This window comes from Bos mutus, chromosome 4 (assembly GCF_027580195.1).
Source record: "Bos mutus isolate GX-2022 chromosome 4, NWIPB_WYAK_1.1, whole genome shotgun sequence".
In the NCBI taxonomy this organism is placed as follows: Eukaryota; Metazoa; Chordata; class Mammalia; order Artiodactyla; family Bovidae; genus Bos; species Bos mutus.
In genome coordinates this window covers 26,341,816-26,365,917 of record NC_091620.1, presented here as the reverse complement: position 1 = coordinate 26,365,917, position 24,102 = coordinate 26,341,816, and the positions used below count along the sequence as shown (strand labels likewise).

The window sequence follows — 24,102 nt, the reverse complement described above, 5'->3', positions numbered from 1 at the left end:
CTGGAGTATGTGGAAGACTTTTGATTGGACTAAAGAAGGAACACTAGAAGTGAATGTCAGGGTGTTGACTCTTAGAGCGGGAAAGATAGGCCTTGGGCTCTAATTGGAGCAAGTTAGTGTTCTTTAAACATCAGCAGAATTAGTATTCTGAGAGAATTAATTCTTCATCATGAAAAAACAAAGCAGATATGTGTGTTTCTATTTTCACATCATGAAAAAGTATTGGTATCTGGAACTTAGGATCTGTGCTGGGCATTTTAACCAGATCTCTGCTGATGCTTGTGGATGTATAATTTGTGGGTTCAGTTGTGGTGAGCTTTTTTGCTGGCAGATAAAAAAGATCATTAGAAAGAATTCTTGACCACGTGCAGGCCAATGGATTGGGTGTGATGATAAAGGAAGTAAAAGGACAACAAGAAGTGCAAGGATGCCTGGGTTGTCTCTGAAAGCTGAGGACTGGCAGTTCACACTCTCAGCTTTTTGTACTAAAAGTGTAAGGACAATAACCGTAAACAGTTGAATGGGAACTTTAAATACAATAAACCAAAAACCCTCACAATTAATTAATTAAACCCTCAAAGCTCCTAAAAATATGAAGGTTGGTTTTGCTTGTTTCCCCTGCCACCTCTGCACCCCCCACCCCACCCCTCTTGGTTGAAGTTTGGAAGATGGACACCCAGGGCCAGTCTTCTGGGAAGTTGAAAAGAAGGGCAGCACACTGAAAGAGGACAAAGACCCATTGCAACTTGAAACTTTCTGGGCCCCGTCTTCTAAACCTCTGCATGGGGTATCTCATCTGTCTCTAGAAAAAGAAACTCTTCAGCTTTCTGCAGCCAGATTTCTGGGCTAGAAAACTGGGGGCTGGTCATCTGTGCTTCCTCCCTGGGGTCTCACCTCTCCGCCTGTCCTCTGCAGAAGAGTTGCAGCAACTGCGGGAACGCTACCACTTCCTGAACGAGGAGTACCGGGCCCTGCAGGAGAGCAACAGCAGCCTCACAGGGCAGCTTGCAGATCTGGAGAGTGAGAGGTACAGCCCACAGGCCCACAGGGCTCTTTAGGACAGGGCTATTCCCTGAGTAGAACCGGCGAAGGCAGATGTCAGGCTCCCCAGCCTTCCTCCACTGTGGGAGAGCTGGTCTTTCCCATGGTATCTGAGGGGTTTGAATACTGCTGAGAAGCAGGTATGGGGATCCAACCAGATGTCTCAGGACTAGAGCTGGGCGAGTTCTGAAATTTCATTTTCTTCCACTATAGGCAGTTAGGTCTGGTTGGCTCTGCTCTGGAGTAGAGGAGAAGCAATTCCTTTATTGTCCTCCCAGACTTGATCCAGTCTAAGGATGCACTGCCTCCAAATTGGAGCTGGCTTCACTCCAGTCCCAGGCTGGAGCCTGACTGGACTAGTACCCTTAGGGTCTCTCAGAGCCAGACATGCCTTTGCAGGTTGAGGTGCTGGGGACTTTTTCTGTCATCCTTCAAGTGTGTTTGAGAGGTAAATCACAAGAGAAGGCTCCTTAACTGTCTTTTGCCTAAAATGAAGGCATCAGGACCAGGCATACTTGGCAGGTTGTGCTGGGCAGAACGCTCTCCCGAACGTGGCTCTGGGGTTCTGAATTACAGGACACGAAGAGCAACAGAAAGGTGGCTGGAGTCCCAAACGCTACGGACTATGAGGTCAGCAGAGTCTCAGACCTCAGAAGAGGATTTCCTGGAGCCCGATCCTGGAATGCATTTGTTGCGGCAGCAGCTGCTGGGAGCCAAGGAGCAGATGCATGATATGCAGAGCAAGGTAGGGAAAGGCCAGCTCCTTCACTGCCTCGCTCTTACCTTCTCCTGGCCTGTGTCAGCAGCATCTCCTTAGACACAAGGTCAACAAGGGAGACAGGTGCTATGGCAAGAGATCAGACTCTGGGGTCTCACTTGTGTGCCTTTCATGGAATATTCCAGTAAAAGTACTGCCATACTCTGCCTAGGTCCATTCCCAGAGTTCATATGGTCCCTGTAGTAATTCAGGCTTCCTGTTCCATTTCCCACACAGTGTAAGAAATTGACTTGTGAGTTGCAAGAGCTACATCACCATCGCCGGACCAGCGAGGAGGAGCAGAGGCGGCTGCAGAGGGAGCTCAAGTGTGCACAGAATGAGGTGCTTCGGTTTCAGACGTCCCACAGTGTCACCCAGGTAAACACGGATAGGGCTGGGCACCAGGGGAGGGCAGAAGGGCCCAATTGGAGTTACCGCTTCCAGGGAGGATGAAGGCAGAGGTGGGCTGCACTCTACTGACTCTTGGCCTGCAGCCAGGGGTACGGCCAACTGGAGAGCAAGTGGAGAAGTCACACAGCATTGCATTCTAGAATGGTAGTCATGATGGAGCGTCTGCTGCAGAGAAGAAACTAAACACTAATGCCCAGGGGAGCTCCTCAAGATGTCTGCTCGGCAAAAAGAACCACTCTGGTGTGGAGAGGGGTCTGCTGATTTCTGAGAGTAACCACTCTTCCCACATCCTCCCCACCACAGAACGAGGAGCTGAAGACCAGACTCTGTGCCCTGCAGCAGAAGTACGATGCTAGCCAGGATGAACAGAGTGAGCTCTTGAAGGTGCAGCTACAACTTCAGGCTGAGCTCCGGCAGCTCAAAGTCATGAAAAGCACAGTAGAAAGCCAGAGTGAGAAGGTAACAGCAACCCGAGATGAGGGGCTGCTCAGGTGCCAAGAGGTTTGGGCAGGGTGGGGAGAAGAGTAGAGCGTTGAAATAGCTCCAGCTGCCACCTGTATGGCACTGCAGGTCCAGGACTCCAGCTGCCCTCGAGTCCCCCATTGGACCAGAGGGCAGCCTGTAAGCACAGGGCAGGGACCAGTGGATTCTCAGACTGTGTCTGAGGGCGATTCCAGCAGAAGAGTGAGTGGGTGGAGGACTACAGAGGCACTGCCCCAGGCCCCCTCCACCGCAGGAGCTACAGTGCCAGCTACAGAAGCTGCAGCTGCAGTGCCAGAGCATCTCATGTGAGAAGGACAAGCTGCTGGACGTGCAGCAGCACCTGCGGGACACTCTGCGCTGCCATGAGGCCGAGGTGCAGCACCTCAGGGGTGTTGTGACCACCTACCAGGAGAGCAGCGAGAAGGTAAAACAAGCTTCAGGTGAGGGAGAAGGTAGCCCGGCAGACCCTCCCATGAGAGGCTGGGTCCGCAGGAGAAAGGGATGGTAGTTCTATGGAGGACCTGTTGGTGAGGAGACTTTATACCTTACTATTAGAACCATAATCACATCCTGTCATTCATGAAGAACATATATGTAGGTCCATATACACAACTATGACTGTGCCCAGTGGAAAGGTGACCTCACAGGGTCACAACACACTCGGCTTCCTGTGATTTTAAGTCCGAAATGACTGTAGAAAGGAGGCCCTTTCCCTTCCCTGCCTCCCCAGAGAGGAAGCCCCCAGTATCTGTGGAGAGCCTGTTAGGGATTCGTCCATCTCAGGGAGTTCCCCCCTAGACCTGGAAAGGACAGGGTAGGACCCCCTTAGCCCCTGCCCGAGAGGAGAGAGTGTGGCCATGGGTCTCTGGGGATAATGGTGGGGTCTGCCTCCCCACCCCAGAGTGCAGAGGTCCACGCCCAGCTGCAGGAGACGAAGCGGCTGTACCAGTGCAGCCAGGAAACACTGGACCGGCAGAAGCACATGTATGACCAGCTGGAGCAGGAGTTCCTGCTCTGCCAGCAGGAGCTGCAGCAGCTCAGGAGCACCCAGTCCATCCTAGAGGACAAAGGGAAGTGTGCTAATAAGGTAATTGTAACTAAGACAGGTGAGGTCTCCCAAGCCTTGGAGAGAGGAAGTAGAGGGGCAAGAGATGAAGTCATGCAAATGAAAGGCTTGATGGACTTCCTGTCCAGTCACAGCTGAGTGTGGAAAGGTAGGGGACAGAGACAGAACCCATGCTGTTAACATTAAAACTTTGACTTGACCTTCACTTTGAGCCTGAGCTACAGCTTAGTAGAATCAATACATCTGGGTCCAGTCTGAACACCTGAAGATTTTACACATGATTCCATGAGCGTAGACTTTATACTTTATTTTTAGAACTATAGTGAAATCCTGTCATTTGTGGAGGAGAACATACACGTAGGCCCATATGCACAGCTATGACTGTTAGAACTAGAAAGAGAAGGTCCAGTTTTCTGAGGCAGATTGTAGCTGCTCTTGTCAGAAGGCATGGTTGGTGCCCTGAGTGCTGATTAGTTATTAGAAGAACCTGGGCTTTTCCAGGATTTATGCCATGACTTCAGAGTAGTTAAATTCTCAACTCGAATCTTACCCTTTTTAAATTGAGCAGAATATTACTCTTACCTCACTTTGTTTTAGTGAAAAATCCTGGTGATCAATAAGGCCTTCCTTCCTCACTTTCCCTTTTCTCCATAGTGTGTAAAATGCAAGTCATTATTAATTAGCCTTATTGAGTACTTTCAGCTCCTGATCACTGGCAGGAAATGGAAAAATGTCAACACATGATGCAAAATACTGCTAGAATACTCATTTGCTCCTGCCACAGCAGGCTATGTCTCCAGGGGAAGGCCTTCCGAAGACACAGAGCTGGAGATGTTTTTTGGGCTGCCCTAGTAGTCCACCTGCCTTTCTACACCCAGGCTCACTTTCCCTTCTCCCGCCACACCGACTCCATTGAGAGGGCCAGGGGGTCCATATCCCGCTCATCACTTCCTCTACTAGGGGAGGGGACCATAGGAAGGGAGAAGGATGTTGGCACACAGAGGCAGTCTTTTCTCTAGTCCTAAAAGAGCATTGAGACTAGTCTGATACTAGAAGATTGGGTTTTTGGAGTCATAGGATACTTTAGTCTTCTCAACCCCAGCTTAGCAATAGTTCATACTTCTCTGAAGATTCTTAAAGCTGATGATGAAAACAAATATGGGGGGAAATTAGGGTGAAAGTACATCCTTATTGGTAAGGAACATAATCAGTTACAGAAACAACTGGAAAACTAGAATTCCCAGCACGGTGGGAAAATGGTCTTCACCAGAGGAAAGAAGCAAGGGGGAGGTAAGAAGGGAGGGGCATTGCCAACACTCTCTTGAAAACCACCCTCAGAGAGGACTAGTAGGCAAAATATCCAGCACAGCCAAACTTCAGCCCTGAGCCGCCTGCTGGGGTTCCCGTTCAACATCTAGGCCTCTAGGGGGCGCAGTGGGGCTTGGGGTGATCAGTCTAAGGTGACCACAGGGAGGGAGATCCTGGTGAATCACAGGACAAAACACAGGCGTGGTCCGCTGACCACCCTGCGTGCCCCGCCCCATCCACAGTGTGATGCGCTGCTCTTCAGACTGACAGAATTGCAGGAGACTTACAAAGCCAGCCAGAAGGAGATGGCACAGCTGCAGATGGAGCAGTGCGAGCTCCTGGAGGAGCAGAGGAGGATGCAGGAGGAGCAGGGCCAGCTACAAGAAGAGCTGCACAGGCTCACGTTCCCACTCCCCAAGTCTGGTCTCTTCCATAAGGTAATGGCGGCCAGGGCGGCTGTCAGCTGCGAGGCCCTTCCCGGATGTGAGCGACCTGAGGAGAAGTGAAAGGATGCAAAAGGAACTTTGTCTTAACTCCTCACTTTCTCACCAGTCTCCTCACACAAAACTGCTCAATATAGCCGATTAGGGCTTTAAATCTTGAAATACAACCTCAACTCTGGAATCTGTCCAGCATTTTAGATATTTAGTCCATCTGGAGAAAATGTCCTTGAAATCACTTTGTAAAAAGCAAAAGACATCCACCCACAGGAGGTCTTAACTCCTCCACTGGCAGGTCTGTGTAGAAAGACTCCCCTCCTATCCCAAGTGGGCTGAGCAAAGCCAACTCCTTTGAGGGAAGGGTCCCCAGAGGGAAGGAGGCAGAGGTCTTTCCGGGTAACTATCACAGTGCCGCCCACTTCCTTCCACTCCACCTCACAGAGTCAGGAGCTTCTCACAAAGTTACAGGACCTGTGTGAAGTGCAGATGCTCTACCAAGGCATGCAGGAGGAGCAGAAGAAACTGATACAGAACCAAGAGAACATAGTAAAAGAACAGTTAGAACTGCAAGGAGCGCTGCACCGTTTCAAGGAGTCCAGCTTCCGGGAAGTGTTGGAGAATCCCGAGGATCCCAAATGGCCTAAGTCCTCGAAGTGTGGTCACAACAAGGTAACCATAGCAAGAGGCAGGGAGACAGTTCTGGGGGCAGCAGTATGCTAGGGAAAGGTGCTCCATAGCAGGGTCTGAGTTCCGAAGGCCTGTTGGGCCAGGAGCAGAGAGGAAGCTGAAGCCCACTCATGGGCTCCTTAGTCACAGCTTTAGGTCTGGCCTGAGCTGCTCCTCCGGATGGATGCCCAACTGAAGCACTGTGATGATCAGGAAGTCTGTGATCTCCTGATACTTTGAACTCAGTCTCTTTAATACCTCATTTTCCAGATGTAGTTGGAAGTAGAGCAACCTAGTGTTTGTTTGGGTTCTTTAGGACTGACTCTAAACATGTTGTCTTTTCCTCATGAGCTGGTTGATGATTGAGAAGTTCGCTTTCCAGTGATCCAAATTTGTAACCTTTTGGTGTTCTACATGAGGCATATCTGGGGCCATTTGTTTCTAAGAGAGAAATTCCCAGCATATGGGGTTCTTGGTACTGACCTCACTGTCTTCATTGGATTGGAACTTTGCAGCAGTAACAGCCAGGTCAGAGGCGTTAGACTAGAGAATCCATGTGTCTCAAACACCAGTGAGTGGTCAGGCCTCTGAGGTCATATTGGTGGAAATTTCTAAACAAGTATGTTCGGGATTGGGAGATGCATTTGGTCTGAGGCCTCAGTGTAGGCAAGGAAGAGCAGGAAGACAGTTTCCATTTAAGTGAGATCAATTTGTTCAGATATTAGCCTAGACAGGCAGATAGATGCATAGAGCAGCAGAAGTCCAAACCCTGCGATTTGGTTGATCAGGTTCCAGGGGCATCCGATTTCAGCCTGGATAACAGAGACCAGGAACCAGACCAGGAAATAGAAAATATTTCCTTAACTGATCAGATCTCATCCTGGGCATCAGCTGCCAAGGAGCCAGACCCAGAGGGCCCAGAAAGCATGCCCAGAAGCCAGATTTGGAATTGAGGCAGGAGAGGGGCTCGTAGTGAGACCCTGATTGGAAGTCTTCATCTTCCAAGGGAGGAGTTCTTCATATGCTCATGTTCGTGGCCAGGGCTGATTTTAGAATTGGGAGTGGAGGAGGGGACTGAGCCCCAGAGGTCAGGATAATGGATCCACCTGACTAAAAAGAGAGAAGGGAGGCTGAGTGACCTTGAGACCCACTCAGTGCTGCTCCAGGGAGAGAGGAGGTTACCAGAGCATAGCAGCCGGGGGAAATGAGAGCCCAGAAATTGTGGAGTGTCTGCCCTAGGAGATTTTCTCCAGTGAGTAAGAAATTGAAACATGCCAGGTACCTGCAGGCTAAGTGGAAGTCCTGGGCTGCGGTGAGCTGGGAGGGCCAGGTGTGCCATTTCCTGACCTGGGATATCAGACATCCTCACCAGGAGGGGTTCCACTGGAAGGACCACAGCGTCTGAAGTAACGCTGGTGTCTCTCCACCCACTCCCGCCAGTCCAAGATGATCATCGCCCAGATGCAGGCCCTGCAGGAGCTGTATGAGGCCAGTGAGACTGAGCAGGAGCTGCTGCAGCAGGAGCAGGAGCGGCTTCTGGAGGAGCGGAAGAGGCTGCAGGCCGACCTGCAGCTCTGTCTGGAAGAAATGCAGCTGCTCCAAGACCAGTCCCCTTCAATCAAGATGAGCCTGGACTCCTACAGGAAGAGTTATTCGAGCACGACCACCAGCAACGAAAACTGCCACAAGAGCTGCAACATCAATGACGATGAGGGCTACCAGAAGAGCTACAGCAGCAGCCAGGCCAGTGAAGAGAGCCTCCTCAAGAGCTACGAAAGCAGCACCAGTGCCAGCGAGTCCTATCAGCGGAGTTACCTCAGCAGCAGCAGCAGCAGCTCCGACACCTATAAGAGGAGCTATGGCAGCAGCAGCAGCTCCGACACCTGTCACAAGAGTTATGTCAGCAGCAGCATGGACGACGAGCTGGCCAAGCCTGGAGATGTGGAGGTAAAGGCAGTCAGGTGTCCGGTCAGACAGGGGACAATGGTTCTTGTCTCATTAGGAGAGGCCACGGGGAAGGGCCCGAGAGGTGAAGTGGGCAGCGGGCTGAGAGCTGAGCTGGGTGACCGTCAGGAAATGAATGAGGTGCTCTCCCCACTTCCTGTGGAGATACAGTTCCATCTGGACGGAAGTCTAAGATTCTGGACTTTTCATCAACACAGTCATGTGCTCTTCATGGGAAGAAATCCAGTGTTCTCCCCCTGGGCAGCTTCAGATCCTTTCGGCCAGTGTTTTGTACCCATGAGAAAAAAGGGCCCAGCGAAGAGAGCGGGTGGAGGGCAGGGGCTCCTCAGGGTGCCCTCCTCACTCCTCGCCCTCCACAGCACCTTGAGGACGTGGTCGCCAAGGTGCTGATCAAGCTGCAGGGTGTGCAGGCCATGTACCAGCTCAGCCAGGAAGAGCACACGCTGCTGCAGCAGCGAATGAAGAAGCTGCTGGATGAGCAGAAAGAGCTCAAGGAGGAGCTGGATGCCTGCGAGAAGGAATTCAAGGAGTGCATGGAAGGCCTTGAGAAGCCTGTCGCCTCCCAAAACGACAAGGATAAGAATGAGGTAACTGCTTTCAGCGAGGCAGGGCTTCTCATAGGTGTCTCCAGAACCCAAGGAGGTTGGAGTCCTTTCAGAGAGGCTGAGGGTGAGATGGGAGCTCACTGCTAGCTCTCTACAGGTGCCATCCTCCTGGTGGAGGGACAAAGCAGGGGCTGAACCCCAGGCAGCAGGGCAGTCTGCTGGGCCTCTGACGGGCATTTCTCAGGCGCCCACTGTTCTGGAATTTACTGATCATCAAGACCTCTTGAAATGATTTTTTTTTCCCTCTGCCATTTTGTTCTCTCTTTTGTCCTAGAGCACTTCTGTAGAGTTGCATTTTTTTTACCTGCCAATTTTCTTTAGTTTGTGTGTATTCCACCTTGTCTCTTTAACTAGATTGTAAGCCCCTCAAGGACAGGGCCAGGTCTTTTGGATTTCTCATAATACCAAGCAGAGTGCTCTGCATGCCTAGGAATGGGATAGAGGGCATTGACTCTGACCAGGAGTAGTCCACTGTCCAGTGGGGGTCACTGTATGCATGGGAGAGGCTCAGAGAGCAGGAAACACATGGGCCTCTGTTGCTTAGTGTTGGTACCTACCTCGGGGGCCACAGTATGCTGCCAGAAGCCAGGAAGGACAAAAACCAGTGAGTAGTGAGCAGGGTTGGCAGTTGCCTTTGTTTCCAGGGCAAGGTGCAGGAGCCCAGTCTGGTCTCAGAAGGATACGACACAGTTCCTATAGTAATGATTGACCTGTTAGAGAAATAGCCTGAGTCAAGTCCCATGGTTCAGTTAGTCCAGCAGTCATTCCCCCACCAGTTCATAGTAAAAGCATAATTTAAGTCATCCTTTTTTTTTTTTTTATCACATTAGACTTACACTAGATGTAAGTCAGGTGCCTCAAGTTAGGGAGAACCTCTTTGTAAAACTGCTTTTGAGGCTCATTTTCCACGGTTTTCATGTTTTCTGTATTATCTGCCTCCCCCCGGGCTTTAGCAGGGAGATCCTGAGGCCGGGACCCCCAGACAGGGGCCGGACTGATCACGTAGGCCCAGCCACGGGTAATGGGCTCTCCACTACCAACAGATCAAAGAACTGCAGGCCAAGCTGCGGGAGCTGCAGCTGCAGTACCAGGCCAGCATGGATGAGCAGGGGCGGCTCCTGGCCGTGCAGGAGCAGCTGGAGGGGCAGCTACAGTGCTGCCAGGAAGAGCTCCGCCAGCTCAAAGAGAAGAAGTCCTCTGTTACCAAGGAAATCAGGGGCAAGAACGGCAACAAGAACATGAACAAGAATGCCAATGGGGTGAAAAATAAAAAGGTGGCCAAGCCAAGCCTAGAGAGTACTGAGAGCGGCCTTGAGACCACGAAGGTGAGTAGTAACCTTAGTAGTCAGATGAGTAGGAAGTTAACAGAGATCCTGGGAAGAAAATTCATCTTCATCACCACTGTGACCAGATGAGGTCACTGTAGAGAAGCTTCTGGGGTCTCTTAACTCGTCTATAGTAGATCCATCTTGGTAGTGGTTTGGTCCTCCCTTTTCTTTTGAGGTCAAGGGGAGGGTAGAATACGGACCACTCGGATCTGGAGCTTTAGCCCCCAGGCTAGATGACTGTTTCAGGTAGCCCAGTGCAATTTGTGGAGGGATGAGAGGTTGTTTTCCTAGATCACATGCCCAAGAGAAGCACCAAATGGATGAAGAGAAAGGAATTTATTCAAAGCCCTGTGTACACATAGGTGGAAGAAGATTGGATAAAATAGGAGCCACCATGCAAGGGTAGGAAACAGCAGTTGAGATGTAGGATCTTTAGCTCTGGGAACTGTTGGAAATGGCTAATAGCTGGATAGGTATAGTACCAGGTAGGTGTGGTCCCAGATAGACATGTGGTCCCAGGTAGGTGTGTGGTCCCAGGTAGGTGTAGTACAGGCACAGAGAAGTTGGGTGTGGCTACCCTCCACATGGTGCACAGGGGCATCAGTTGGGTCCTGGGACACAGTACTGTGTATGCACCATGACACACCAGGAAGCACGTGTTCCCGAGGTGATTGAGCATCATCCTGAAGGTGACAGCAGCATCCCCGGTCCTGCCCCCGCCCACAGAATCTGGAGGTGGTGCTGTACTATAAGGCCAGCCACACATCCTTGGATGGTCCAACAAAGGAGGAGAAGAAAGAGGAAACAGAAGAGGAAAAGGAGGAGGAAGTCAAGGAGGGAACAAAGGAGGAGTCCCAGGACGGAATGGTTTCTGAGCCATCAGGTCCTAAAGAGGTTAAGTTCAAGGACGATCAGGAGGAGAAAAACGAAGAGTTCCCCAGCCAGGAGGGTAAGGACGAAGACGATGAGGAGGAGGATGATGACGAAGAAGCTTCAGAGGAAAGCAACCCCCTCAAACTTTCTGAGAGCAAAAAGGTAACCATAGCTGAAGGCTAGATCATGTGGGAAATGGGATCTTGGTTGCAAGTGCCAGTGTTTGGGGGTGGCCCAGCCCTTGGATGGACTTTGGCAGGAACAAAGGCTGGAAGCTCTGAGGCACCACACTGGGGAAATGGGAGTAGAGGTGGGGACCACCTTTTCTGGGAACCGCAGTGTGCTGGTTGGAGTCCCACCTCCTTACATCAATGAGGTAGCCCTTGTCACTTCAGGAGGGTTCTTCACCCTCTGCTAGCGCTGTGCTGAGGACACTGATGGGCATTTCTGTCAGCCGGGGCAAGTCATCCAGTCCTGCTTTCCCGGGGTGCACCCCTAGGGCTGACTTCTGTTGCCATGAGGGGTGTGGAGAGGCTGGTGTGCCTCCTGGGTTCTATATAGTATTACAGGCATGAGGAAGGGGGCGGAGCCCATCAGAAGTGCTGGGACATTCCATCTGTACAGCGGGGCCGTTGGCCAATCTCAGGAGGCCAACCAGAGCCCTAACCCTCTAGTTACCAGATCTTGGGAGGTTGGACAGGAGTGTCCTGGGTAACATACCAACAGTACAAAAACATTTCTATATTTTAACAACTGGTACATCTATACAGGAACATACTAGCTGAATCTCTGCCCTGGTTGAAGTTAACTGGGGGCTCTGATTTCTGAAAGGTTTGATTAGTATCTGAAGAAGTCCTCAGTTTACAGTACTGATTATTTTTGTCCCTTTGAACACAGGGTAAGAAAGTAAGTCTCTTGTGGTGGGATGTCCCAGTCAACTCTTAAGGTTTTCTGGAATTTTCTGTCAGTCTGTGGCACGGGCCAAGGACCCAGTTACAGTTCTCTGTCAATCTTTTGACAGAGGACCTTGACTTAGGATGTGGGAAGTAGGAGTAAGCTCAGCCCCTCCTGCAGGGTTCCATTTCTTTGAGGTCTTTATATCCCGCCACATGCCTGTTCAGAACCTCCTCCTCAAAGATATCCTTGCCTCATGTGCCATCTTTCTAGACAGCAGCCTGGATTTTTCTACTTCAAAATCTAGTACATTTCTTGTGTCTGCTTATGGAGATGTCCCTTTGCCTCCATGGGTCCTGCCTCTTTTACAGGCAGCTCTACTGGTATATGTGTTGCTGCTGCTGCTGCTAAGTCGCTTCAGTCGTGTCCGACTCTGTGCGACCCCATAGACGGCAGCCCACCAGGCTCCCCCATACCTGGGATTCTCCAGGCAAGAACACTGGAGTGGGTGGCCATTTCCTTCTCTGATGCATGAAAGTGAAAAGTGAAAGTGAAGTCGCTCAGTCATGTCCAACTCTTAGCGACCCCATGGATTGCAGCCTACCAGGCTCCTCTGTCCATGGGATTTTCCAGGCAAGAGTACTGGAGTGGGGTGCCATTGCCTTCTCTGGCATATATGTTACTACCTGCAAATCCAGTTTCTCTCTGGAAGACAGTTGCAGTCACAACTAGACCTTCTCCATTGTCAGCTTGTTTTAGTGCATTTTGTCTCACAATGACAGCATCAGACTCCTAGGGGATGGTAGGGACCAGAGCCCAGAACACAGACTTGGTGGAAAGCAGCCAAAACACGTGGCTAACAAAGGGCGAGGTGGCCTGGCAGAAGACTGCCCTTCCTAGAGTGACCCAGGCGGAGCAGACATCCTGCACATCTGGAGCGCCCAGCTTTACTCCCTGGAGCTTCACTTTGCCAGAGGTACTGATCCACAAGAAATGTCTTGGTGCAGATAACCCTGGCTTGACAAGATACAAGTGGGATATGACAAGCCAGAAACCTGGTCCCGAATTGGACCTAAGCTGCTGCTTTTAACCCGTTCAGTTTTGCATCTTCTGCAGGCCACCTACAAGAAGAACCAGGCCCGAGTTGTGGAAAAGAAACACCACTGCTCTTGCTGACCTGTTGTTTAACCTTTTAATCTCTTTCTCTCTTCCCTTTGTTTTATCATCTTCATTATCTGTTGGATTCATGTGTGTTTGTCTTTTTATACCATCTCTCATCTCCTGGTCTCTCCTCGTGCCTCTTCCTCATTTGACATGTTGCAGTCATCCCCCGCCCCCGATCCCCCCATCTTCTCCTTGCCTCTTGTAGGCCTGGTGGTCATATCGGCTTTGCTCTGGTGCTGGTGGGCCGAGACGTCGTCCTAATGCAGGTACTGGTATTGCGTCCTCTCCTTCCAAGGGGTAGAGGGGGTTGCAGGTTGCCCTGGCCTCTCCTCTTCACCCTGTCTCTCAGCGGCTTGCTGCTTGCTTTTGCCATTTTACAACAGGTGACAGTAATGACTGAGTGTTAGTCCTGGCTTCCCATTGGGCTACCACAAAGCCCATAACATCTCGGAGCATGTCTTCCTAATGTGTGGGGAGTTGGAATGCTCACCATTGACACAGTTTGAGTTTCTGTCCTCTGGGTTGGAAAAATCTGGATGATTGCAGCCCTGTGGCTACTTTCAGGGCCCCTTCAACTACTTCCAATGAGAGATGTCTGACTGCAAGGCTCGCCTGGCTGCTCTTTGTCTTTGTTTAGCCCTAGAGCTAAGTTCTTACTATAACCATTAATTACCGCCTCCCCACTTGGGTGAGAGAGGAGGTCTGGAGAGCTGTGAGCCCCAGGGTCATTTGTATGAGGGCAGTCTCAGTTGTCTGTCAGCCTTGGCATCAAACTCCACCATATTATATACTTCCTACTGAGACATTCTCTGGTTTGGGAATTCTGGTCTCCAAAAAAAATCAGAAAAAGAAACCCACATCTCTTTTGAGGGGTCAGATTCTGTTGTAATTGGCTTCCCAAGCTAGACTTTCTGAAGAGGATGTGGTATTGGTGAAAAGTTTCCATTCACCAGAGATGCTGTGTTCTCAGGGAACCAAACTGATATATTCTGGGCACCAATCCACGTAATCTGATCTGTTAACAGGACACCAAGTTCAGGAGGTAGAATGTAGAACACCCCAAAGTAGAATCCTTCCAGAACCCATAAACTATTCTCCCTTGGCCCATTTTGGCTCCTTTCTCATGCTCCGCCTGCCACTTCCATCGCCCATCCTCTCTTCTGCTGCTGCTGCTGCTGCTAAGTCACTTCAGTTGTGTCCGACTCTGTGCGACCCCATACACGGCAGCCCACCAGGCCCCGCCGTCCCTGGATTCTCCAGGCAAGAACACTGGAGTGGGTTACCCTCTCTTCTAACGTCCCTGTAAATGGGGTGCGGTTGGCTCAGAGCACACGCAGGTTCAGAGTAACTGCTGGACCATTCGTCGTAGCATTTATCTCTGTTTCCTTTTCTCTCCTTCCTGTTTTCCTCCTCACCTTTTGTTTTCTCTTCAACCCGTCTCCTCCCTTCTGTTAGACATTCTAGTTATTTCTCTCGGATGGTCTAACTCCTTTGGTGTGAGGACTCTCTCCCTCTACACTCCCGGATTTCTGAGTTCCTCCCTGTGGGATGAGACCCAAAGCACTCAGCCATAACCTTTCACCAATTCACACCCAGCCAGGCCTGGTCCAAGGGAGCTGAAGGAACTCCTGGGTAAGGGTCCTCTGGGAGGAACCTGTTAGCCCAGAGCCTGGCTGTGCCCTAGTATGCCGCCCCCCCATCCAGGAACTGAGGCTTCAGAGTGTGGCAGGGATGTTGGGTGAGTCTGTCTCTTACTTATAGCTCAGTCCCAGTGGGAAAAATGGATAATCTGAACATTAGTCTCTTCAAATGTAAGCAAAAGATGGTAAGTCCTCTGGCTTCCTCATATGAGGAACAGATGAGTTCATGTGTATGAAAATATTTTATAAATGATAGAACACCACAAAAATAATAATGAGCGCATACTCTTCTTACATAATGCATACTATATGCCAGGCACTGTTCTAATCACCTTGTTTAATTCTCGCAACAACCCAACAAGGTAGCTATCGTCAGTTTATACATGATAACACTAAGGCCTAGGGAGGTTACGTAATACAGCCAGTAAATTGTGAATCAGATTCTAAGGTCTTAGTATTAGCATCAGATAAGATTCTAATCTCTTGAACTTCACTGTGGTCTCTTCACTGTGTAGTTAAGATTCTGTGCTTCTACTGCAGGTAGGGTATGGGTTCAGCCCCTGGTTGAGGAATTAAGACCCCACATGCCATGCTATGTGACCAAAAAAAGAAACAAAAAAATTCTCATCCTGTTTCACTGTATCTCTCCTTATTTTGAGCAGTTTTCCTTGGTTACTTCCAAGTAGTTAGGAAGACACCATTCAGCAGCCTCTTAGTGCAGCCTCAGATCTCATTGGCTCTCTTGCTAACTAATACCACATTGCTAACTTATATCATGTATTGTTTACAAAACCCCTTTGCACATTGCATATGCTGAGCATTCTTTCCCTGTCCTCTGCCTGCAGTTGATTTTTTGGATCCAAGACAGAATTTTCCATTCAGCTCTGAAATCTAGTTCATTGTCCACTGTTCTCACCTATAGATTGTTTCTGTTTGTTTTTTCTCTTGGCCCTGTGGTTTCAAAATATGTTCACTCCCAGCTTCACCTCACACTCAGGGATGACCAGCCACCATCTCGTCTTCACCTGAGTTACAGGTGAGGGCAAGCCTCTGGAGGCCCTCTGCAGGCTCTCAGGCTCACTGGTCACACGCGAGTGCTCATGCAGCAGGCTGCTGTCAGCCTGCTCTTGGATTCTCATATTCTTTCCAAGGACAGCATGGAAAATCTTGTCAAACACCTTGATTAAGTCCCCAAAACACGGATTTCCTTGATCAGTCAATTCAGTAATGCAGTCTGAAAAGAAAGCCTGACATGACTCACTCCTTAGGGACATCCACACCCACCCTCCCCTCAACCAGTCTAAAGTCTCGCCTCTGCCGAGTGTAAAAGGCCACCGGTTCATATTTATGGGTTCAGCTCTTTCCTCCTTTAAGAACATCAGGCTAATATTTTTCTTTTTTTAATTTATTTATTTGCCTGCATCGGGTCTTAGTTGTGTCTCACAGGCTCAGTTGCTCTGCGGCACGTGGGATCTTAGTTCCCTGACCAGGTCCTAAACCCTCATCCCCTGCACTGCAGGGCAGATTCTTAACCACTGCACCACCAGGGAAGTCCCAGACTGACATTTTTCGCAATGCATGTCAGGTTGTAAGCATCTGAGTAAATGTTTTTTCTAGCTCCCTTTTCAGTTATCTTCTCACGTGAATTACTCTGTATTGCACTTCCAACATGGTTTTGCTTTTCTTTCATTTCATATCTTCTATTCTTCTCAGTACCTCTTTCTACAAATGTAGGAGATTTTCTTTGATCTTTATACTTGGCTTAAAAATCCTCTTTTTAAAATACAGAGGTATGGCCAAAAGGCCAAAAGATAATATTCAATAATTACTTTTAAATTAACCCAAGGAAGGCAAGAAAGGAGAAACAACAGAACAGAAAACAGTAGGACAAACAGAAAGTAAATGCGGAAACAGTACACCTAAAAGGCATAACAATGATGCCACAATGAAATGAGGCAGCACTCCCCAGAAAAAATCTTCTTAGACCCATTTTTCTCTGAGCAAATGCATCCTTAGCGTAGTGAGTTATTCTTTGTCCTTACCTAAAACCATTCTTCTGTTACTTTATGCCTTATGCCTTTATACTTATGACTCAAAATCCAAATTGTCTTCTAAGTTTAAAAGAAAAAGGAATATAAAATAAGAACAATTTCCCAAGTATATGTATTTTCTTGTCCAAGACGTCACGTTCCCTGAGTGATGCTTTTCCTTTGGTCCCAAGAATCAGCAGGATTTGCTGTGGTCTGCAAAGTCTGGAAGCCTCAGCAACTCCAGCACATGCTCAGGAGGCTAGTCACCAGGGCCGGTTACTGGAGGTGTTTTAATGACCCTGGTGTTTGCCTCCCAGGGCCAGTGACCGGCTTCCTTGAATTCATCCTTCAAGGATATCGTCCTCCACAGACAGTCTGGGCTGCATAAGAACCTCACATTGGCTTATACTCCGTGGTGCAGTTTCTTCCCTTCTCCCCCCAAGTCTTATCATCCTCCTTCTTGACTCTGAGTTCACTTTTCCTCCATCAAGCTAATGATGCTTCTGCTTCTCCCAAGGACCTAAATTTACCCTCTTTTTTCCTACCATGGCATCTAATCCTTTGTGGCAACCATTTGGATGCTCTAAAAATCTGCTCCTGAGCTTGCCTCCTACACACAGGGGCTGGTTTTCTTTACACCCCATGGGACGTGAGTAGAGGCAGCCCACTCAGGTGATCCAGTGTTGTTCCAGATACCTAGTGGTGCCGGAGCTAAGCCCTCATTGTCTGCAGCGGTCACCCAGGAGGTAAGAGAGACTGGACCATAACGATGTTGCTGAGGTATCTCTCAGCACCAGTAGGCAGGGTGTTCTCTGGCTTAGGGAAGGGTTCAGAAGGCTGGGCACTCACCATCTGTCTTTGGTCCCCACAGAACATGTTTGGGATGTGGAAGCCTGTGGTGTTCTTGGCTCTTGCAGCTGTGGCTCTGTATGTGTTACCCAACATGCGACCGCAAGAGACAGAGTTCTGCCTCATGGAGTGATGGCAGGCCTGGGCCAGCCGTGGGGCAGACTCCCAGTGGCCACTACCCTCAGCTTTGGGCAGGACACACTGTGCCAGCGGCCCCACCCCACCCACATGTTCCCCGTGTCCCCATCTCCTTAGCCTCCGCCATTCAGGCTTACGGGGAACTGCTGGCTCCCATCTCCTGCCCTGTCTCAGAACCTGGGTTCCTTGTAATTAAATGTCAACTGAATTACGAGACTTTGTGGCTTTTTACTTGTTCAGCACCTCAACACAACCAGAAAAGAGTGGTTCCCCTCTAACCAGGTACTCACTAAGGGTCTGGCTCCTCCCTACAATTTCTAACCCTGCCAGTGACCTCAGCAATGAGGTCGGCTCCTTGTGTGGCCAGCCAAGTCACAAATGGATTGTTCTGTCCACACTCACCCCAATCTCGAGGAACTCATTTGAGCAAAGGGAAACTGAATGATCTGGGTGCTTTGTGTGAGGGGGGCCACCTGGCTTGCCCTTGGATCCTGTGAGAAGGATGCCCTGAGAAGATCTGTGTGTGGGCCTTCATGGCTTAGTTCTTATGACTTCTTGAGCTATTTACCCTCAGAGATGACTTAAAATCACCCAGGCTCCTAGCAGTGAACTGAAGGGAGTCCAGTAGCCTCAGGGTTGGAATTCTGGGTTTTCACTGCCACAGCCCAGGTTCAATCCCTGGTTGGGGAACTGAGATCCCACAAGCCATGCAGTGCAGACCAGAAAAAAAAGCTTTAACTGAAGAGTTCTTAGTGAACAGACTGTGCAGAGGGCAGAGGTAGGAGAACCAACAAGAAATGGCGAAGTCCCCAGGCACCAGTGGGCTTCCCAGGTGGCTCGGTGGTAAAAAATCCACTTGGAAATGCAGGAGATAGAAGCAGATATGATCCCTGGGTTGGAAAGATCCCCTGGAGTAGGAAATGGTCACCCATGCCAGTATTCTTGCCTGGAACATTCCATGGACAGAGGAGCCTGGCGGGCTAGAGTCCATAGGGCCCTAGAGAGTTGGACACGACTGAACGACTAAGCAAGCACCAGGCACCAGCAACAGTGGAAAAGTGCTGCCATCATGGGCTTGAAGGGGGAAGAGGAGGGAGCAAGAGCTGGAGACCTGGTGTGGGCCAGACACACACTGTGTGGGCCAGACACACGCAGTGGCTACAGGGGCTGCGGCCTCTGTCAGAGCCGTGGTGAGGTGGGCAGTATACGTGCTACTCCTCCCTCTCTTCTCACCTGCCAGTTCTATGTTGGTGTGTCTCATTGGCAGATCCCAACTAGCAGCTAGAGAGCAGAGGTGCCCAGGTGACAGTCTTTCAAGGTCAGCCTCCTAAAGTTTGGAGCAAGGCGGAGGACTGAGTTGGTCTAAGTGAGAACAAGCAGAATGATGAGAATAATTTATGAGTGTTCCTGTTGACCTTCATTCCTGCAGAACCCTTTGTGACAGGTTGTTCTCATCATGGATGTTTCCATGTGAAAGCCAGCAGGGACTTCCCTGGTCGTACAGTGGATAAGAATCCACCTGCAAATGCAGGGGACACAGGTTCAACCCCTGGTCCAGGAAGATTCCACGTGCAGTGAAGCAACTAAGCCCAGGCACCACAACTCCTGAGCTTGTGCTCTAGGGCCCGCGAGCCTCAACTGCTGAAGCCCATGCACCCTAGAACCCATGCTCTGCAACAAAAGAAGCCACCGCAATGAGAAGGCTGCACACCACAACGAAGAGTAGCCCCCACTCGCCCCAACGAGAGAAAACCCACACACAACAACAGAGACCCAGCACAACCATAAATTAATAAAAGAAAGTCCCCAAGTGTATTCATACACCATGGTGGGCAGAATGGTCCCCATAACTGCTGGTTTCCTGGTACTCTTGTCTCTGCCTCCTTTCTACCTGATACCAAGGGAGTTTGTTTCATTTCTCCAAATATCCAAAGCAGCACATACCTATCGAGTATATACTGGGGTGGGCACTGCTGAGCACGAAATGAATTCATTTCTTGCACAGTCTTTTCCTAGGGGGAGTAGCAAAGACATTTAGAATTAGGAGATTTTAAAGTTGTGTGCAGCCCAGAGGAGTGGCAAGGCTGACTGGGGCCCCGAGGAGACCTGGGGCCAGGGCCCAACCGTGACCAGCCCCTATACACAGGGTTGCACGTAGGCAGATTGAAGGTAGTGCCACAGGTCCCTTTTGCCTCCCTCTAAATGACTCCTCTTTAAAGACAGGGATTTAGAGGGGACTGGCCCCTTGCTACTCAAAGTGTGGCTCAGGAGTTGTGGTGCCTGGGCTTAGTTGCTTCACTGCACGTGGAATCTTCCTGGACCAGCAGCATGAACATTGTTAATTCATTAGGAAGGTAGAATCTCAGCCCTCAGCTCAAACCCAGACACAGTATCTACATTTTAACAAGATCCTCAGTTGATTAGTATGCACAATAAAATTCGAGCTTCACTGCCTTCAACTATATTAGATTGCGTATTCTCAGTTGTAACCTAATTGAAATTCCTTCACAATCTACCTGCTACCCTGTCCCCTTGCTATTGAGACTGTGCTTTTTATCCAGTTTAGTCCAGCCACCAATTGGCTGGAGAACGTGTGGTGGAAAGAACCGGAAGATTACCCAGCAGAGTATCATTGCGTTAACTTCGAATTTGAAGCCAAGATGGAGGTTATGTTCTGGGAGGCAGTCAGCCTCCATTAAGGACTTTTATCTGGTCCTTTTCAGGCCCAAACCCAGAACCTGCAATGACAGGGAAGTAGTCCTTTTCTGCAGTCTTTTTGTTTAGAATATAGAGCTCTTCCCTTTAGGACGCTTGTCCTTGTGGGCTCATCTTAGAAGACCGTGCTCTTCGTTGATTTGGACTCTGCTTTCTGGTCTTGCAGGTGCACTGTTAACTGGAGTAGATTAAAGAGGTCTACCTATTGAATGTGAAACAGTCCCTTGAATTCGCTTTAAATCTACAGGGATGTCACAGGCAAGCACGCATAGAACCAAGGACTCAAAACACCTCCAGGGGCCTCCATCTCCCCGCTCTACTGCCCTCTGCAGAACTTTCTGCTCTCTCCCTGCAACACGGCCCCCGTTTGCTTTCCCTTCCCAGGCCACATGGTAGGCACACCACCTGCCACCTCTTTCCACGACCAGCTGCTATTGGGAGGCAGGGTGGGTGGCTCTAACGACTGTAAGTAGTACTCTGGCTCTGATTCTGGCAGATGGAGTGTTAGGATGCAAGGAAGGGAACGGGGAGCCAAGGAAGATGCTGGCAGTGGGTGCCACACAGGGCAGAGGTAGCTGTGAGGAGGGCCCAGCTCACTAGAACCCACGTGGTCCCCAGGATACCAGCAGAGGATGCAAACTGTTTTTTCTGATCACATATGAGCTGCCCAGCACCATGCTAATCATTTTACCTGTTATCTACTTTCACATCTTCACCCATTAAAAAAAAATCCCTATGAGAGTACTATTAATTCCATTTTGCAGATAAAGAAGACTGAGGGCCCAAAGAGTTACATTGCCTGATCATGTCTATAGAACCAGAGGTGAAGAGGCTGGAATTCAGCCTAGGTATCTTCCCAACCCTACCACACCTGGGCCAGGGCCATGTCAGTATCACAGACTGAACACAGTGCCTGCTGGGAGCCTGGTCAGCCTGGTGCCATCACAGATGACTATGGAAACACAGGATCTTCAGACATGGCCCTTCAGACATGGACTTGCTCACTCAGATGCTTCTCAGCTCAAGTTAAATATGGCCAGCATTGGTGGCAGAGAAGTAGTGCCCCTTGGTAGGAAAGGCAGGGCCAGGTGAAAGGCCAAACCTGGTCTCCTGAGACAGGTCAGTGGGTGGTGAGTCAGGGGGCTATAAACAGTCTGTAGCCACAGCAGCAAAGCCCCCAAATACTCAGCTGATGAAAGCCCCCGTAAGCCCCTCCAGGAGCCCCTGCCTGGCTCCGAGAGGAGCACATCAGCCCTCTTCCGGGAGGGGGCCCCTGCTTGGCAGGCCCCAGGACCAGCATTGTGCACGGCCTGTTCCAGCTCTCATGGCCCGGCCCGGGCTCATGGGCTATATTGAGGGCTGAGTCACCAACCTGTGCCTGGGTAGCTGACTGTGACTGGCTGGCTGGGGCCTGAGTCAGGCCCTGATTTATCCTGGAGAGCAACGGGCTCTGGTTTCTGGGGTGTGGGGGGAGGGGAGGTGTGAGAAGGGTGCCGGGAACCATCCTTGGCACCGGGCACCCTCTGCCGACCATTCACTCACTGCACACAGACCTCTCCCAAAGAGAGGGAACAAGAAGTGGGAGAGGGGAGTCCTTTGTCCACTTGCTGGCTTCCCTCTGAACTCCTACCACCTTAAGAGAGCACCTCAACTTACTGGAGGACCTTGGGAAACACCCTCAAAACAAGACTATGAGCCTTTAGGGTTTGTAGAAGGCTGTCAGCTCCAAGCAAAACAACTCTATCCCTCTCTCTTCTCCCTAGGAGCTCAGTAAGAGGGATCCATCCTTTTCCAGATCTATATATCTCAGTTTCTTCATCATTGAACCCCAAACTGGCACCTCAGGTTGGGTGTCAGAAGTCTGCCTTTTTACACACACACACACACACACACACACACAGAGTTCCCTTGTGAGACCCAGCTACATGTCATGTGTCCCCAGGAGCTGGGCATCTCTCCACAGGAGAGCTCAGCCTCTCAAGCAGACAGACAACACTGATGGCTGATGGCTGGTCTTGGCCATGGGACAAAGGTGGCATGGGGGGAGCGAGAGTTCTGGAGACAGGCAAGGGGGTGCCAACAGGAGAGTGGAATTCCTGAGCACCTCGTCACAGGCAGCCGACAGAACATGAGCTGTGGGGCCCAAGCTATTTATATCTCGCCTGTCACTCTCAGGGCCCCCAGAGCTCCCCCCCACTGAAGTCACGCACAGCAGGTCCCTTTTCTGTTTCTGGTCCCTTCTCTCCTCCTCCCCCTCCCTAACTGATGAGAAGGGAAAGAAATCATTCTTGGAGCCCTTTCACCATTAGCGCTGACCCCCCTCCCCACAAGCTCCTGAACTTCTTCCCTCACAGAGATGCCCACCATCCCTTCCCTTTTCTCTTGGCTTGGTTGGGGAAGAGCAATAAGGTCAAATGATTCACCAGAAACGTGCCCAACTTCAGTCATCACACAACTTGAGTTGGGGCCCAAACTTAAGGGTCCAGAAGGATGGGAAAGTGGAGGAAATTTGGCCTAAAGGGGGTACCAGGAGGTGTGGAATACATGTTATCCTACAGAATCTCAGAATACATAGTCTCTTTATGTAAGTATATTCTACCGCTTTTTCACCTCATCCCAGGCCAACTGCTCTGAGTGCCTCAGTTTCCCTGATGTCAGCTGCCCTTGGCTTATTCTGAGCCCAGTCCTGCCCAGACTTCCTGGCGGGCTCCCTAGGGCTCTCCGTGTCCCCCAGCCCCCATCACACTTCCCCGAGGCTGCTCTGGGCAGGGCTCTCTGTCTCTTGTCTGGTTAACCTGCCCTCTGACCAGAAAGATCTGCCCAGTGGCCCAAATGGGCACACCGCCCAGGGGGCTCCCTGGTAGTACAGGCCAGAGGCTCTGCCTCCTCTCGCGTCACCTTAGTTGAGTCAGACTTGGGGGAAGGGGGCACAGTGTGACTCATTGGGTACACTTTTCCTGAGCTCAGCTTCATTCTGAGAGGATGAGGACAAACGGACTGGTGACAGGGACACTGAGTCAGGGGTAACGTCCGTCTTTCCCCTGGGACCCTGGAGTTGCAGAGGTTTTTTTTTTTTGGTTGCAGAGGAGACTTTTCTACCTGTAATGTGGAACACCCCCACCCAGGCCTTCTCCCTAATCGGCCTGCATGGAGTTGTCGCTTCCTCTCAGTCTATCTACACACAAGCACACACACTTCCCCTGCCGGTCCGCAGGTGGACAATACCCTGGGCTAGCAGCCAGGTCTCCCCGGCCCTGTCAACAGCCCTGCCACCAACCAGTCCAGAAAATTCTGTCAACACCCGATCAGCGTGTTTTGCCCTAACCACTGGCCTCAGTTTCCCTTTGCATCTCTTTAGTCCTGCAGGGTGGGGGGTATATATTTCATCTCTGACTAGCGATGCTTAAGTTTGGGGTGTTGGGAGCCCTCAGTCACCCTAATTTTCCAGCTCCACTATTCATCTGTCCAGCTTGGCGGCCTCGGGCCAGAGCCTCCTTCCCCGGGGGTGGGGGCAGCAGACCCGGGACCCCAGCCTGGACGGAGGGCCGCGTGGGGGAGGGGAGAGGAGGGAGGGAAGGGAGGGAGGCGGGGCCGGCGGGCTCGGCGCGGCCCCCACCCGCGGGCCGGGCGGCATTCCTGGGAGGCCGGCGCTCTGACGTGGACCCGGGGGCCGCGGGCTCGGCGGGGGGGACGCGGCCCGGGGGCTTCTTAAACCCCCCGCCTCAGCCC

At 50.7% G+C, this 24,102-nt stretch overlaps 1 protein-coding gene across 6 annotated transcripts in view; it reads left to right on the top strand.

The window, feature by feature from the left end:
* Positions 1-17,874, top strand: part of CCDC136 (coiled-coil domain containing 136) — a 28,123-nt gene extending 10,249 nt beyond the window's left edge. For 2 of the 6 annotated variants that reach the window (XR_011463963.1, XR_011463962.1), the window contains exons 6-20: positions 916-1,027; positions 1,618-1,786; positions 2,036-2,176; positions 2,513-2,668; positions 2,946-3,116; positions 3,594-3,779; positions 5,309-5,503; positions 5,948-6,175; positions 7,613-8,119; positions 8,497-8,724; positions 9,786-10,067; positions 10,797-11,105; positions 13,207-13,267; positions 17,292-17,417; positions 17,543-17,874. Coding sequence is in view for 3 of the 6 variants with exons in the window: in XM_070369265.1 (XP_070225366.1) it covers positions 916-1,027; positions 1,618-1,786; positions 2,036-2,176; positions 2,513-2,668; positions 2,946-3,116; positions 3,594-3,779; positions 5,309-5,503; positions 5,948-6,175; positions 7,613-8,119; positions 8,497-8,724; positions 9,786-10,067; positions 10,797-11,105; positions 17,543-17,653 (2,795 nt within the window). In the remaining 3 variants the exon portion in view is untranslated. Of the gene's footprint in view, positions 1-915; positions 1,028-1,617; positions 1,787-2,035; positions 2,177-2,512; positions 2,669-2,945; positions 3,117-3,593; positions 3,780-5,308; positions 5,504-5,947; positions 6,176-7,612; positions 8,120-8,496; positions 8,725-9,695; positions 10,068-10,796; positions 11,106-13,206; positions 13,268-17,291; positions 17,457-17,542 lie in introns of those variants that run through there. The other 4 variants (XR_011463964.1, XM_070369265.1, XM_070369266.1 and 1 more) reach the window with 4 other exon arrangements.
* The last annotated feature ends 6,228 nt before the right edge of the window (positions 17,875-24,102 follow it).